This window comes from Pagrus major, chromosome 8, assembly GCF_040436345.1.
Source record: "Pagrus major chromosome 8, Pma_NU_1.0".
In the NCBI taxonomy this organism is placed as follows: domain Eukaryota; kingdom Metazoa; phylum Chordata; class Actinopteri; order Spariformes; family Sparidae; genus Pagrus; species Pagrus major.
Genome location: NC_133222.1, coordinates 22906924 through 22920741, shown reverse-complemented (window position 1 = coordinate 22920741; position 13818 = coordinate 22906924). Strand labels below are relative to the sequence as shown.

The window sequence follows — 13818 nt, the reverse complement described above, 5'->3', positions numbered from 1 at the left end:
TTATCCTTTAATCTAGTTCAAAGGGGACTGAAGCTCTGGTGCCAGCTGTAAGTGACGTGCCTTCCACTTCACTTACTATGGATTTCTCACTAAAAATCAACATTTAAGCATGATTTAATATATAATAAAACTAATATTTAAGCCCTTTATTGTGTCCAAACTGTGTTCTACAGGGAAAAACATGCATGAACATAAAATGTTGGATATAACAGGTATAAATTCACAAAATGGTCAACACCAACATGCAAATTGTTTCCACCAGAGCAGGTTTTTATCCTTATATGTGAGTTTCTTGAGGCAAATATGGATGATTAAAACGATTTCTTAGTATTTGAAATAACTACTCAGATAACTTGATAACTACTGTATCAGGCACCGTTCTGATATGGTTATTATGATACGGTGATAAGATGTCTGATAGATAGTGGAGGCCGGCACACAGTGTACAGGCTGATCTGATCACGGTGTAATGACTCAGCTCTGGCTCTGATATTCTGCATCCCAGCTGGTGGAGCATTACTCAAATTATCGCTCTGTCATCACAGCGATGAAACACATTCCTCTGTAGAGCATCACTTTAACCAGATGTGGGAATATACACACTGCTAATCTATAGTTTACATTTATTGTATGCCAATAAAATGTAACCACAGCACAATAATACATCTCCGTAGTTGGTCTCCAGGATGCAGAGAAACATTTTTAGTTTGAACTTTTAAACTAGCATGAGAGTTTTTCTGAAGTGATGAAAGCAATGTTCAATAGCTGCAGATGACCTGACTCAGGAACGAGGACTGGACATTAAATATTCATGAGCTGCTCCCACAGTACCTCTGATTATTGAATGCTTGAGTTCAGAGTGTATGCTCATGCTTTAAATTACTTTTGGGACCACAGAAATCCAACCACTAATAAGCTTCCAGTTTCTGAGACTGAATATAAACTACCTCTGTTACTAAAAAAAATAGAATATGTGCATTTTTTTCCCATCTTCCAAGAACTAGTAGCTCTCTTTTGGACTATTGCAGAGTACATCTCCCTGACCTCCGTTCAGCTGCCTTGAGACAGCATCAGCACCACTTCCATCAGCCTTTCTCTGTATGTGTGTGCAGACATTTCAGCAGCTGGATGGCAACATCATATAAAAATACCACCGGGCTGCACCGATTGGCTGAGGGAAGGAGACCGGGTTTAAACCAGAGCCATGAAGGAAACTGCGGAGAAGCCCTTCACCCTCTGGAGAAAACATCATCATGTGGAGCAGATCTCTGTGTGAGTGGATGGACAGCAGCTCAGTGTATCGACAGAGACCTCAGAGTCCACAGTGACAGAAACAAATAATTTTATTTTAAAAATATTTCACTGCTGATACATACAATACACTCATCATACTCATATATATTTGCATAAAGTATACTCTTAACATGATAATATTTAAAGATTTGATACATTATTGTCAGGTGGGGAGGGGTATATCAACAAGGAGGACACTGTATTGTAGTGTGTAGCGTAAAAACATTGAAACAGAAAACCACTAGAACAGATACAGAGGGGACCTCACCAGCTGCTCAGTGATTGGAGGAGGACATGAGAGGGCGGAGCCTAAACTCTGCAGGTATTTTTGATGTCCTGTAAACGGTCTCAGACTCATTTTTAAAGGGCTACCAACTTTTTCAGCCACAACTGGTTGATGTCAGGTCAGTTTATAAACATTGTGCCCCTATAGGAAGAAAATGTCTGCCCAGTTTGTGCCTCTCACAGCCAAGAATCTGTTGTTTTGACACATTGAAGAAAGTCTTTGAACAACCAGAATCCCCCAAAGACTCCTTGAACCATGAGGATGAGTATTATCCCATCCACATAGCACAAAAGATGGAGGCTGAGGACTACTAGTCATTGACGTGAAACAAAAATGTATGTTTTGTTTAATCATCTGTGATATTTTTCAGTTTGAAAGCCCCAGAAAACATTGTTTCAAATTGTTTCAAATCTTAACCAGGACCACGCTAGCCATCCACATGGTTGGAAGAGTCTTTTCTGAGATACCTTCAGAACAGAGCTTAATTCCTGGGTCGGTGATTAACACCTGGCTCTGTGACCTGAATGTTAAAATAATACAATTCGAGGCACAAATAAGGGAAATGTTACACACACGATGCAGTGTGTGTTTCAAAAAGGCAGCTGCATAATGTAAAAGATGGCCACTTTATTTTACTTTTAGTATGTTAAAGTATTAACAATGCATCTAAAATGCATTTTCAGTATATTTCCGCATATCTTATGTTTGTTTCAAAATTGGATGCCAACTGCATTGCTGACCCTTTTTAAGAGCATTCAGAAATGCACTGTATATTAATTATGTTTTCTTTTTATGTCTATATATTTGAGACTTTACTGTATAGAGGTATTTTAAACAGATTCGGTTAAATACCTCTCAGGTTGGGTCTTTCCTGGAATACTTTTCAGTAATATACATTTTGGCATTAGTTTAAATTGCTTTTACAAATGCACTCTGGACATCAAATACACTTGAAATGTAATGCGGCCCATTTAAATTTCTTTCCATACAGGCAGGCAGCAGGACCGCTGAGACTCCTCCTGGGTCCACCTCCAATCACACTCGACAACAAAAAGGTCTGTGAGCAGCGGAGAGCTGGCGAGGTAAAGAGGTTGTGTTGCGGATATTCATTATCATGGAGGAAAAGGGGATACTGAAATGAAGATTTCCATTCAGACGTTCCTTGCTGTCCCTCCTGACCCTGTTTGTTGTCCCGGGACGTAGTCAGAAAAAATGTCCTGTTGTCCCCGTTACAAAGTCCTACTCCTCTGGATCGCTGTCGCCTCCATCTTTACCACATTTATCTGTTTCTATACTCTCCCCGTCTACGTTATAGCCCTCTCAGCTAGTAAGGTAGTTTGCATTGACAGTTACGTGAAGCCACAGTACATCTGTGGATTGTTAAGTGCTAAATAGACCAAATTCACGAGTAACTGCAGGATTTTTTTTTTTTTTCAAAATCCACATAACTTCAAATCTGTCATTTTTGCAGCAGAATTTAACTCAGAGGTATTTTTTCTTTAACTTCTCCCAAGTCCAGCAAAGGTTCGAAGGATGCGGCTCTTACACTCAAGCCCAGGCTGACGTATTAGGTCCATTTTTAAATATTCAGATCACAAAGGCAAAGAAAATACGTCTCACAGCTGGTTCTGAATTAGAATACAGATCCAGAGTTTAGCGACTGACAGTCTAACTGCACCATAAGTGCTTCATGTGGGTGCTGATGGAAGATCCCTCTGTGACCCAGACCACCAGGCCTTACTGTTAGTGGGCTAATGATAATTAGCCTGCCAGCATGTGTTTATCTGTAGAAAGGTGTATGTGTGTGTGTGTGAGGAGCAGACCTCAGTAAAATGGCAGTGAAGAACATTTCCTCCTGTAAAAAATGTCCGCAGAGACATCAAGCACACCTTTACAGCCACCAACACACACCTGCACGCTGAGCTGCTGCTCCCAACAGATTTAACTAACCTCCTTCTCCCCATTAGAGTCTGATTCTTTTTTTTTTTGCAAGAATGGAGCTTCACTCCAGCTGTTTATACTTCTCCTGCTGAGCGTTCTCTTTCAACACTCCGTGAGTACCTGCAAAGGTTTGCAGCTAAAATGCGCGGAAGAACACACTGCGAGTACAAAGATGAGGAGTGCTTCTCGGGTCCAGAAGGTTTCTAATCACAGTACTGGCTCCAAATTCGATTCAGCCTAATGGGCCTTTTCATAGCAGACATCTTGATTTGTCATAGCAGGCAAAGCATTAGTAACATTAATGATGGCTCAGATCTGATAAGTGTCTATTCCAGTGAGCCAGCACACACAATACCAGGACCTCTTCTGAGTGGACTACAGCCAGCATTGATGTTGTTAAATACACATGTGCTTCTCCTGCTATGACATGTCAAAATGCCTGCTGTGGAAAAAAAGTCCATTGTTTTGTGTAGGGGCCTGTTCTATTGCCTAACCGGATAAAAGCAGACTTGCTATCAGCTTTGAACACATGCTGCATCATAAGAATCAGAATTAGTATGAAGTATGGGACTGGGACACATCTCAAAGCCTGCGGGAACAGCTCAACAGTCTTACAGGCGCTTCTTTCACAATGTAAGCTTCTGGAAAATGAAGCCATGGCTGTAAAATAATGAAGACTTTTGTCAAGTGAGAGTGTGAGAAACATTCCCACATGATGCTGTCTATTATGAAAATTTGAGCCATATGGTCCAGTATAACTAGAGCTCGACAGTGAGGTTGCAGAGGTGAAAATCCCATTCATATTTTTAACCGAGGACGTTGATTATTAGCCATAATGTCGTCACCATCCGAAATAGACTCGCCATGAGCTATGAGATTGTGAAACGATGGTATGTGCTCCTGTAGAAGCCACAAATCCAAATGATATCAACCCTGTAGTGCTACATTATGGGATTTTCTGAAAGGTCAGTGGAATGAATGGGAAATTCACTTCTGGAACCAGAGCTGCTGGTGCTCACTGTTGAGCTCTATTGGAGGGTCTTCAAGACCCAAATCAGTCAATATCATTCCATTCATATGTGGCAAATTAACTTATATGTTCTATGGTTATGTGTCCAAACTGCTGCCGCCAGCCTTGATGTTCTCTCTCTATTCGGATCATTCATAATCACGATTTACTTCGTACAGAAGTACTGCAGGTAGTTTTAGGCAGAAAGTAATGTTTAAAAGATAAAAATAATAATAATAATACAGAATCGGCTCTCATCTTCTGGGGCATTTAGTGAGGATGAGCTTCAGAGTAGCTTGGAGAATGAATTTTTTATGTTAGTAAAGGAAGCAGCAGCTAGGTGGCCTTTTCAACAAGGATTTTGTCATTATTTAAATAAACTGAGATACATCTGCTCGTGGAATTTTGTGGCTTGGGAATAAAAAAAACCTCTGAGAATCTTCCAAGCGAATCTCTGGAGGATAACAGTTCCCTTCCCATGTTGCAGATCAGCTGGCTTAAACAGCAGATCAGCATCCAATGAGCATACTTGAACGTACAGTAAGCGATGGCGAGAGGGCCACGTCAGGAGGAAGAAATCAAGTGCTCCCCTCCCAACGTCAAACTTGAACCACTGTCTATGAACGTCTCAGGAGTCCTGTGTCCTGTGTTGGTTGGGGGTTGGCTGTAGACCTGGAGCCAGGACCCAGAGCCACTGCTGGGCAGAGTTAAGTCCATCAGCAGACACGTTAGCACCACGATCCTGTAACTTGAGATTCCATTTGCTGGACTATTGGAGTAATGTTCTCTCGCCGTGGCAATGTTAGGGAACGCCTCGTCTGCAGGCAACCAACACTGCAGAAAACATCATCCTAAAACATCATTTTGAGCTGGATTATTTTTATACAAAAAGTCCTTCTGTTTGCCCCAAGAAATTCAGGGTCACTTGTCCTCTTACAGGGAATGATGAATCAAGAAGTAGGAGTGTAATCTGAACAGCCTCACCACCTCTTGTGGGTAAGTACTGGTCGGAGAGCCTTCACTATATACACCCTTTTTAACTTTAAACAATCATGTGTTAAGATGGATATTTTTTGCAGTGTAGTTGTGTTTGGATGGCAGGAAACATGGCAGCCAGACTTCGACCTGACTGAACTCTTTCCATCAGTGGCTCTGGCGCTATCTCCCTCTGCTTCTCCCCTTCCAGCTTCCTCACAAAGGCCAGGGCAGGTCGCTGAAGTCGACAGGGCCGCCCAGGCCGGCGTCCGCCTCAAGCAGGGACATGATGACAGCCATGGCCGCCTCGTCATTGCTGGGGCTGCTAGAACCGGGGTCGTCCATGATGTCTATGCTCAAGTGGGAGTTGTCACCTGCACAGAGTCATTGAGAAGAAAATGTTTAGAAAGGAGAAAAACAGAAAGAAACCCCCACAATTCAGTAAGGAAGTGCATTTTATGTGTGTGTTTGTGTTTGACTCACTCATGATGGACTGGTTAGAGTACGGGTAGCCTACAGAATCAGGTCCAGGAAGGATACCTGTGCTCGGCAGCTCGGGTGTCCCTCCATTCTGAATCTATAGAGACGTGACACACATACAGGCATGTATCAGCTGACTGAACACAGATCAGTTTCAACCCGAGTTGAAAATGTTTCCATTAAGTCCTCAAATATCTTTGTGTTCCTCCACAAAGACTCCGAGGCATATGGGAAAGATAAGTCAGTGTTACGTGTACAGGCATCAAAATCTCCTCAACCATAATCAACACAGACTCCATGTTGTTGTCTTTTAGATGATTATCAGCAAGCACATACTTTTAATTTAATATTCCCAGAAGGACTTTCACGTGGAAAACAAGCAGAAGAAAGAGGCTACAGAAATAATCTGACAGACAATCCCCAACGTGTCATCGTAACACTGGCTTTTATACGGATTAAACAAACAAAATATCAAGTGTCAATTAGTGAGCTTAAGAGGTGCTGGTGTTTTGAGGCAAGCAGAATTAACTTCACTGTTTTTATGAGCAAACAACTGTAAAAACATTCAGTGTTAGCAGCCTGTCACTTTCACCAGATAACATGACGACGATCATTAAAAGTATATTCTGTTAGACCTAGGGGTGAAACTATCCATTGATTCCGATATATTGATTCAATGATCCCATATAAATCGATGCCAAGTGTAAACATTTCATGATCCATATCTCTAAGCTACACCTTTTTTGGCCAAAAGCAGAAAAGAAAAGGGGTGGCAGCTTTTTCTGTAACCGAATGTGTTAAATGGGCAGATGATATTGTCTCATATCCATCACAGGCCTCATATCGCAAAATTATCCAGCTGATGGAGTTTCATAGGAGGAATCCTCCTGTTAAACTTAAATAAATCCACTTTTATACATTTCATGAAAATAAGTTAATAGTTCTGAGTTGGTGCAGCACCAGTATTTGGAGCAAGATTTCTTAAAAAAAAAAGGGTGTGCGGAGTAAAAAGGCGACACCTGTTATTCCAGTGTGTCAGCTACATATTTAATGATCTTCTGCTTCTCATCTCATTTTCAGTGAACATTAATTGGCCTGCCACTCTGACCTGCAGTGTTTCTGCCTTCTCAGTCAACAAAAGGGGACTAAAAACCCAATGCAAATGATCCCATTAAGATTCAGTAAGTGGATTCCAAACCAAGTCTGATTTGATGAAATGCTATCGAATAAATCTTGAAAAGGAAACAGTGTTTGTGTTTGTGTTTATACCTTCTTGCCCCCTGGAGAGCAGGTGTCGGGTGGAGGGGTGCTGGTGATGTTCAGAGGGCTGGAGCCACAGCTGGAGGGGGAGGAGCCTCGAATCCTGGTAGAGAGACACAGATGGTTGCAATGGTTCTGAAACACGCTCCACATTCTCTCATCATTAACCTCCAAAATCATGGGGACTCATTCCAACTTATATAACATGTACAAACGTCCACATCCAAAGACATCTGACCTGCAGGACTTATTTTTAACACTTTGTCAGCGTTGCCATGGCAATAAGTAGATAGTACATCTATCAGTGGAGACAACTGGTGTACTTTTAGCACCGCAGCAGCTATCTGAGTCAGCTTTCAGAACTGAGACTGAGAGCTCAGTCCTGTTTTACACTGTCGAGGCACTTCTTTCATGCGTTTCAAATCTGTAGGAATTATTCAATATATAATCTGAGAGGTTTCATGAAAGTCCTGCATATTTGTGTCATGTCACCTGCATTCAAAACTAGGGCACAGGGATTTCCTAGTTTTTTTCTCTCTCTCTTGGTCTTTAAAAATAGTTTTCTACTTGTATAAAACATTTTAGTATAAAAACATCTTTCAAAAATTCCTCAAATACAGGCCTGGCAGGGAGCCAACTTGGGCCCAGCAGGTTGCCAGGCTTGCAGCATACTGGTGGAAACCCTGCTGGTTCTGGGATTGACATACACAGATTCCATCTGCGCTCACCTCTGGATCTCCATCACTTCCTCTGCAATCATACGTCCAATCTTGCCGGCTCCCGCTCTCGTGCCACCGGGGATGCCGGGCACCGTCTGCAGCGCCCGCCTTCCTCCACCTACCAATCAACAGCAATAAGGAAAAAGCGATGTATTCATATTCCGGTTTGAAGAATAAATCATTCACAGCAGGGGATAAATTACAGAAATTGTGTTATTTCTAAAGTGATGTTTTACCCTCTGAGGTGAGACAACTGTCCATGCTCTGTGGTGAGGCAGCAGATTGAGGGTAGTCTGATCCTTCCATCATAGGACACCTGGACACAATAACACACATGTGGAAATGTTCTGATATTTAGCAGCTAGGTATCATCAGTTTTAGAGGCGTGAGTGTCCTCGGCTACTTACGAGACAACAGTGTTGGTGGAGACGATGTACTCCACCTCCTTGGTCCAGGGGTTCATGAAGCTGAACCATCGGCTCCTCAGCGTGATGAAGGAGCCGTCTTTGATCTTGAACTTGTAACAGTTGGTGTTGATTTTCTCTCTCATCTGCAGCACTGTGGACAGACCCATTGACACAGTAAGTAAAAACATGCCGCATATTAAAGACCATTAACATCCATGTAGTTACTGTGTTCGTCCTTCAGCAGGTACCTTGTCTGTGGCACTCTGCCAGGTGGCCGATGTCGTCCTGGTGGAAATACTCATAGAAGGAGGTTCCCAGCAGCTCCTGGGGCAGGTAGGCTAGGATGGCTGTGGCTCTGAGGGAGGGAAAGATAAGACAGTGAAAGGTTGTGTTTACTGACAGCTGCTGGTGTGCGGCTCCTCGCAACCCTCAAAGAAAGCAAACAAGTTCTAGACATATCGATCTGAAGCAAAAACAACTCCTGTTAAGCTTTTCTCACAGCCAGCATTTAAATTAAATCAATGCCAGCCACAGTTTCCGGTTTATAGACATGTGTTGACTTACGGTCAAACCGAATCAATGAATTCAGAAAGATGCAGTTAGTATCCAGCACTTGGCTTACAGACCTCAATGTGTGTCCCTGCAAATGTGTCCTGCATCGGGAATTCAACAGGGTTCAACGTGATTCTCTTTAAAATCTGTCAAGTTTTAGTTGCCCCGGTGCAAACCGTTTTATTTATTAAATGTTTATCAAATAACAAGACTTATCTTATCTCCCTTGCTCTCAAAATTACGGCAAATTGTAACTGCTGAATACTGAATTTGAGTTTGTCCCACATCCTCTAACACCACCTAACTAAACTCCTGTCTCCAGGACAATTGAAATGATCGTTTGAGTAACAGCTCATAAACTGCTTTATCTGTGCCTTTTTTGGCACCTGATCAGTATTGCACATGTGCAACTCAGAGATGAGAAAGATATGAGAGGGCTCACTCCTTAGTCACATTCTTAATCATGTCCAACGTGGCATTTTACTTGCCCCGGGCAATCAGGTAATCGTTATAGTTGAGCCCTGTCTCAATGCAACAACCTTCTACAAATCCTGTCGACCATTTTGTCAAATCTAAAACTAATTTCAATCTTATGTTAAATGTATCAAAACCAACTATAATTGCAAAGTAGAAGCAGACAAAATTGTGATAATATGCACAAGGAGCAATTGATTGTGAAACCATCTAATGCTAATCAGTTATGATTCGCAACATTTCTTTTCTGTATAAATTAAATGCCTGAAGGTAAAAATCAAAGTCATCTATAAACATGAGACCTCAACTGGTGCGTCAAGGCTTGTCGTCTTAAAAAATGCCCGCCAAAAATCAATTTGTGTGAAAGTTTAATCTAGCGTTAGTTGTCCGTGGATGTGTTTTGATAAATTCACCCTGAGCAAGTTGATATTGCTCTCTTTTTTAGGAGGATTTAGTTTTATGTGAGGATCCCCTTGGGAAAAAAAAAGAAGCTACTTTAATATTTTATTAAAGAGACTCCCCCCATTTGCATTTTGCACCAAAGCTGTTTCACTCTTCTTACTTTTTTATGCAGTAACAAAAGTGAAACTTGAAGGTGGGGTAAGGTGGAATAAATTCAATTATCAGCAGTAATAATGAGCGAGAGCAGAGTATTGCAGTTATGGATCCATTGTTGGTGACTTTTGCATGAATGTGCCATTGGTTATCTGTTACTGTCATTTCTAAATATCTGACTTTTGTGTGTCACCAACAAGGAGCAACATTTATAAGATAGTTGATTTTTGAGTCTCATTCCCAAATCATAAAATACTGACACTTTGCGTCGACCCGAAATATCAACCCAAAGCGTCAGTATTTAACGACCTGGGAATGAGGTTAAAAAATTAACTATCTTACAAATAGGAGCTTTAATATATAAACACTGAACCAGTCGATCATCTTACAGCTTTTTACGGTAATCAAGAAAATGTACTTTCACAAAATCATTGTGGATCTTTTTCCTGCTCTCTAATATCTAGCCCCACCAGAAAAAAATGTTACAAACATGTTTACACACTCCAAAGTGAAAACAGAGGTCAAGTGAAAGCTTAACTACTTAGACTTGGCACGTGATGAACGTTATATTGCGATCATAAAAAGAAATAAAGGTTCAGTGGGTGACAGTTGAAGAGCAACCTTTGTCTCACCTCTGGTCAACGAAGACGAATTTGCCGTCGATGGCGTGCCGGGAGACGTACTCTGTGGGCTTCACCCTGATGTCTGCCAGGCTGGGTTGGGGGACGATGTGGGGGTGCAGGCGGCCGATGGCCACCAGGCAGCTGAGGTTGCAGCCCTCGTTGTCGGGTTCGTTGTCCTCGTCGAGACCCATCTTGGTGGGCGGCCAGCTCTTTAGGTAGCCCGTGCTGTGGATGGTGCAGAAGCTCTTGCGGTCGGCTGTAATGAGAGGATGAGTGCGGCACACACAAAGAATTTGGGGTTATTATTGGAAATGGACTGAGACCATCTTGGTGGGATGCCATCCCCATGCTGCGAGGATAATGGGAGATTCTTACAGTTCAGTGAACTGAATATGACAGTGGTTATAAAAGCTGCTCTGATTGGCTGATCACATTTTGAAACTGTTACAAAAGAGGATTCAGAAAAGACACGTTTAAGGAAAGAAACTGCACTCAAAAAAAAAGAAAAATCAAAATAAATAAATAATGGCTAAAACTCCAAGGCAGATCTAATCTGCTTTATTCTGTTCTGTTTCCAAATCTTCTTTGACATTATATTAGTGTATGTTTACATGATGATCTACAACCATCTCATTTCATGCAGTTTATGTCAACATACAACATCATACAAATAATGTAGAATTATTATTTTGACCCACATACTGACAAAAAGACATCACTTAATACAATCTGACATCATTTAAGGAATACATCCACAATCTATAAACACAAGTGATGGCACAATTGTTCATTTCAAAATGACAACACTGAATAAAGAGAAGCACATACAGTACTTGAGTACTTAGCTCAAGTACTGTACTTCAATACAATTTTGAGGTACTTGACCTTTACTTGAGTATTTCCATTTTCTGCTTATGTATACTTCCAATCCACAACATTTGAGGCAAATATTGTACTCCATTATATTTATTTGCTAACCTTAGTTACCTGTTACTTTGCAGATTGTATGCTACGCCAGAGCCAAAGCAGCAAATCTTTCTATTAATTTATTTTTTATCAGCAACTGTTTTTTAAAAAAACAAAAAACACTGTTTCAAATAATCAGAAAAATGTTCAATATTGGAACAGAGAATTGGCCGGGAGGATAATCGGTTGACTTATAGAATAAAGTATGTAAACACTTTTAAATCTATGCAATTTACTTTTTATACTAACAACATTTATTGCTAGAAAACTGACTTTTTTAAATTTAATATCACATACTTTAAGACTTTTTCCCCAAGTACTATTTGTATAACCTTTTAACAAAGTAATATTCTAAAATGATATCCTAGCTTTTTCTCAAGTACAACTTGTAGGTACTGCGCACTTCACAACAAAGATTAGCTTCTGTTTAAAAAATGTACTGCTTCCCAGGAGAGTACCATTCCTCCCTAGAGGAGAAGTTTGCCTTCACATAGTCAAAAGCCTTCACAGTGTGCCGTGGATTTTCCATTATATCACCCATAATGCTTAGGCTAGGCTGAACTCCAACATACAATTACATGACCCTCTTCACAGTCTTCTTCCAACAACTACAGACAGAGTTTGACTTTCCTCAGCTTGTCTACACAGGATGCATTTCAGCCACACTTTTCAGGTGTCCATCTTAACACGCTTTTATAAGAATCAATACAGCTGTCTCCACAGCCAGTGTAATGGCTTGTGTTTTCCATTAATGAGCGTCGCTACAACCTGCTTCATGTCTATTTTCTGTCTTAAGTGTATAACTATAGTAATGATGAGGTATTAGGCTCTTAGTGCTGCCAGAACACGGATGACCTAGACTCACACAATGTTTGAACCGTCAAGTGTAGACACGGAGGGAGGATTGTTAAAGCTGCTGCCCTGCTGGTCCCTATAAAAATGTTCACTTTAGCCAAACAAATGTTCTCTCCATGTCTGTGTGTGAAAGAGCAATGAACCTTTGCAAAAAGGTGTATTATCTTCTAGTTTATACAAGTCAGCACTATCAGGAATGTCCTGGCCGTTCGCAGTTGGTTGGGTATATTCTTCATCAATATGGATTTGATGCAGGCCGCTTTAAACGCCTCATGGGCTTCATTGAAGCAGAAGTAATTTGGCAGACGTTTCTTCCAGGAACAGATAAAAAACTTGTCCAAGAAGCAGAACTGATCTGGGCACACAAGGCTGGAGGATTTAACACTGTCTCAACCACCTGGAATACTGTATGTGACCATACACTATATAAAGGATCACAGCTAATCAAGCTGGGACTATCTCTTTTTCAAAATGACTTGCCCCCTTGATAACCATTTTTTGTCTAATTTTCAAAAACTGGAAGACTATAAGAACAGAAAATATGCCTTGTGTATGTGTTGTTCCTGCTTAGTGCTTACTGCTAAGTGCCTCCGAGGAATTTTGAGTTTATAACCGAACATCATTTCTTCCCACTGGGAAACACAACGCATGACATCAGAGGGAGAATAATAAAGTTTGCCTTGATGAAATATTCAGTTAGACACTAAAACTTCATTCAACATGGATGGTGACACAGCCGATCTGGGTTGCGTGACTGAGCTCGAGTGGACTGCGAATGTTCCTCTGACTATAAAGACACTTAGTTCACACTCCAGTTCACCCCATCAGCGACTAAGCAGAGTGATATGCGGCCAGCCATATGTTACTTCGCTCTCAGGCCACTGCAGCATGGATGATGCAACTGGCTGGACAGAAAGGGGAAGTGCTCCAGAAAAACAGCCCTCTCAAAATTGATAAAGCGTCAGTGTCATTAGCAGACAATTATTTCATGTTGAGGATGTTGTTCGATGCATTATGGCTCAAGTGACACTTCCGTCATGTATAAGGGTACTACAAAAGTTGTTTCTCGTTTTTGTATGTCATCCAGAATTCCCTGTATGTCACTATGTTTCAGGACAGTATGTAAATGCATTAACACTGACTGCAAGCCTGTTTTCCATGTCATCTATAACTTAAATTTTTAATCTCTCTGCACAGTGTCCCACCCCAAAAGTGATGTAACACTGCACCACTAGTGTTCTGCTACATTCATCACCTCTGAAAACCCATTGTGTGCAAAGCTGGCTTGTGGTGCTTACACAAATTATTTAACTTTTCAGTAAAGTTTGGCGTTTGCCTGTTTACTTTGGTTCATTTGTGTGAAAGTTGCCCCTAGACCGCTGAGTTACAGAAACGGACTCGGACTGCAGAAAAAAGGGAAGCC

The 13818-nt window shown here is 41.2% G+C and overlaps 1 protein-coding gene across 1 annotated transcript in view; it reads right to left on the bottom strand.

Annotated features, from left to right (window-relative positions):
- Positions 1-1325: 1325 nt before the first annotated feature.
- Positions 1326-13818, bottom strand: part of bmal1a (basic helix-loop-helix ARNT like 1a) — a 34174-nt gene continuing 21681 nt past the window's right edge. Inside the window, exons 13-20 of the mRNA XM_073471780.1 lie at positions 10584-10830; positions 8619-8725; positions 8371-8521; positions 8200-8279; positions 7973-8081; positions 7254-7347; positions 5988-6081; positions 1326-5878 (exon numbers count right to left, since the gene is read on the bottom strand). Coding sequence (XP_073327881.1) covers positions 5721-5878; positions 5988-6081; positions 7254-7347; positions 7973-8081; positions 8200-8279; positions 8371-8521; positions 8619-8725; positions 10584-10830 — 1040 coding nt within the window. The 3' untranslated portion in view covers positions 1326-5720. The remainder of the gene's footprint in view (positions 5879-5987; positions 6082-7253; positions 7348-7972; positions 8082-8199; positions 8280-8370; positions 8522-8618; positions 8726-10583; positions 10831-13818) is intronic.